Below are 2602 nucleotides of genomic sequence, written 5' to 3'. Positions count from 1 at the left end.
AAAATGGAGGTGCGGCCGTTTTTAACCACATTTTGCGGGGGGGGGGGGGGGGATTGTTTATACATCAGCCCTGCAGTGTCTATATTGTGCAGATGGGAGAGTGGAAGCAGCTGTGCAGTTTTGCAAAAGACAACTAGGCAGAGCTGACACCACTCAAAGTCCACAAAAATGCCGTCAGGCCACAACAGGACTTGAGAGCTGAGCGCGGTTCTTGCACGCTGACAGGCATATTTCTGATGTTGGAGGCAGGTGTAACTAGAAAATCACAGGGGCCCCATAGCAAAATTTTGTATGGGGCCCTAAGATTTCTAGTTACACCCCTTGCAGAGCCCACTTGAGATCCCACCTGAGGGTGACATAGAGAGTCTATGGTGGGCTGGTCACAATCTTTAGCCGTCCGCCTCATCTTCCTCCACGGTCGCCGATGGGCCCCGCCTCAGTTGCTGGGCCCCGCCTCCTCCATCACCGGGCCCCGCCTCCTCCTCTGCTGCCGACCCCTGGCCCCGCCTTATCCTCCACTGCCAGGTCCGGCCTCCTCCACTGCCGCTGCTGACTCTCACTGACTCAGCAGCGGCTGCGGAGAGGAACGCGCTGCTGCACCGAACACCGTCCGTGATCTGAACAGCTTCGCGTTCCTCTTCACAGCCGCCAGCGGCAGCCAGCAGCATGAGAGGCCATAGCGACCCAAACGGCATCAGGAATGTCCTGGCCGGGCCCCCCTGTGCCCCGGGCCCCATAGCGGTCGCCTGGGTCACTGTTTGGGGGGTCTATAAAAGGGATAGGACATATGAAGTTTGTGTATCTGCGGATTTGCGGATGACACCAAAATTGGGAGGGTAATAGACACGGACTTAGACACTATAACATTACAGGAGGACCTGGATAAAATAGGGGGAGGGGCATTAATGTGGCAGATGAGGTTTAATGTCGATAAATGCAAAGTAATGCACTTTGGAATTAAAAATAAACAAATGGGTTATACAATTATGGGGGTGCCGCTGGGGAAGTCAGAAATGGAGAAGGATTTGGGGGTCATTGTAGACCACAAACTGAAAGGTAGCTTGCAGTGCCAGGCTGCTGTAAACAAAGCTAGCAGGGTCTTGTCCTGTATTAAAAAGGGGATGTATTGCAGGGACAAGTCTATAATTTTGCCACTTTATAGATCATTGGTTCGACCTCATCTGGAGTACGCGGTCCAGTTCTGGTCACCAGTACTAAGAAAAGATGTCCTTGAGTTGGAAAAAGTCCAGCGGAGGGCAACCAAACTAATTAGGGGTATGGAGGACCAGAGCTACGAGACGAGGCTACTAAATTTAAACATGTTCACATTGGAGGTGAGGAGATTAAGGGGGGATATGATTTCCATGTACAAAATGTTCAATGGTGGCAGCAACATTAGCGATAAACTGTTTAAAATTAACTCCGTTACAAAAACTAGAGGCCATCACCTAAAATTGGTGGAAAAAAAATTCCAGCACAAGGGGCGAAGGGGGTTCTTCACAGTAAGATCAGTTAGGGTCTGGAACTCACTGCCACAGGCGGTGATTTCAGCAAATAATGTGGAATTGTTCAAGAAACTTTTGGACGATTTCTTAAGGGACCGTAATATACAGGGGTACAGGTACTCCTAGAATGAGATCCTAATAGGTTGGACTTGATGGACTGATGTCTTTATTCAACCTCAAATACTATGTAACTATGTAACTATGTATTGCAGAGAAGTGCTGCAGATATTTTATGTGGCAGAGTGGCATCTGGTGGTGTCAGGGGCGCAGAGGTCCGGCTATGGGGAGACACGCATGAGACACATACAGTTCCTCCCGTCATTATATTCTCTGTATGGAAATGATTTGATACATTAAAACATCAATATTTCCATAATGTATCCAAATCGATGACCTACCCGGCTTGCTGACATAAGACACACATTCGTCCTGCAGCGCCTTGTCATGGATGAGCTCCTGGACACGGGGTGTGGTGCAGTAAACGTTCGAATACTTCAAAGATATAAGAGGAAAGAAGAAAAAAGATTTCGATTTACTGGAAACATTTTAATAATAAATATGAAGAAGAGAAATAAATGGGAAAGAAATCGTACGCAGATCTGCTCTTTGTTTATGAGAAATGGATTATCTGACTGTGACAAGCAGTCCGCTCTCCCTGTGTGCAATACAGAATGAAGCCCGCAGCAAGTCAGACGGCATCCTCTAGCTCTTATCTCCCCAGCCTGACTGTCCCTGGCCCCGCCTCTTTCCTTCATTGGATTTCAGATCTGTCAATCATGGAGGCTCAGCATTGCATGTGGGTGTTACCTAGGGTGGTCTGCATGCAAAAACAGCCTGTCTAGGAACACCCACTCCATCAGACTGACACCCGCCCATCAAGGCATTTGGATATTTGCATAACTCCTCCCAAGAGCCAGCCCACTGCTTGCATCACGGTTGAGGACTCTTGAGAGAAGTATGAGACAGGAAGCTATGTACAGCCCCCTGCCGGCTCCTCCCACCGGCCATGCCTGCATTGCACGGAGACCCAGTGATGACATCACCGAGACTAAAATAAGTGATGTAATAAAAATTTAAAAGAGGGGGGGGGGGGGGGG

The 2602-nt window shown here is 48.9% G+C and overlaps 1 protein-coding gene across 1 annotated transcript in view; it reads right to left on the bottom strand.

Moving 5' to 3' along the window:
- NPRL2 (NPR2-like, GATOR1 complex subunit) overlaps positions 1 to 2602 on the bottom strand; it is an 8777-nt gene that overhangs the window by 702 nt on the left and 5473 nt on the right. Inside the window, exon 8 of the mRNA XM_018573852.1 lies at positions 1904 to 1997. Within this exon, the coding sequence (XP_018429354.1) occupies positions 1904 to 1997 (94 nt within the window). The remainder of the gene's footprint in view (positions 1 to 1903; positions 1998 to 2602) is intronic.

The sequence above is a fragment of the Nanorana parkeri genome, unplaced genomic scaffold, assembly GCF_000935625.1.
Source record: "Nanorana parkeri isolate BGI_ZX_2015 unplaced genomic scaffold, ASM93562v1 scaffold2576, whole genome shotgun sequence".
Taxonomy (NCBI): Eukaryota; Metazoa; Chordata; class Amphibia; order Anura; family Dicroglossidae; genus Nanorana; species Nanorana parkeri.
Note: the sequence above shows the minus strand (reverse complement) of the source record. Positions and strands in the feature narration are given on the sequence as shown.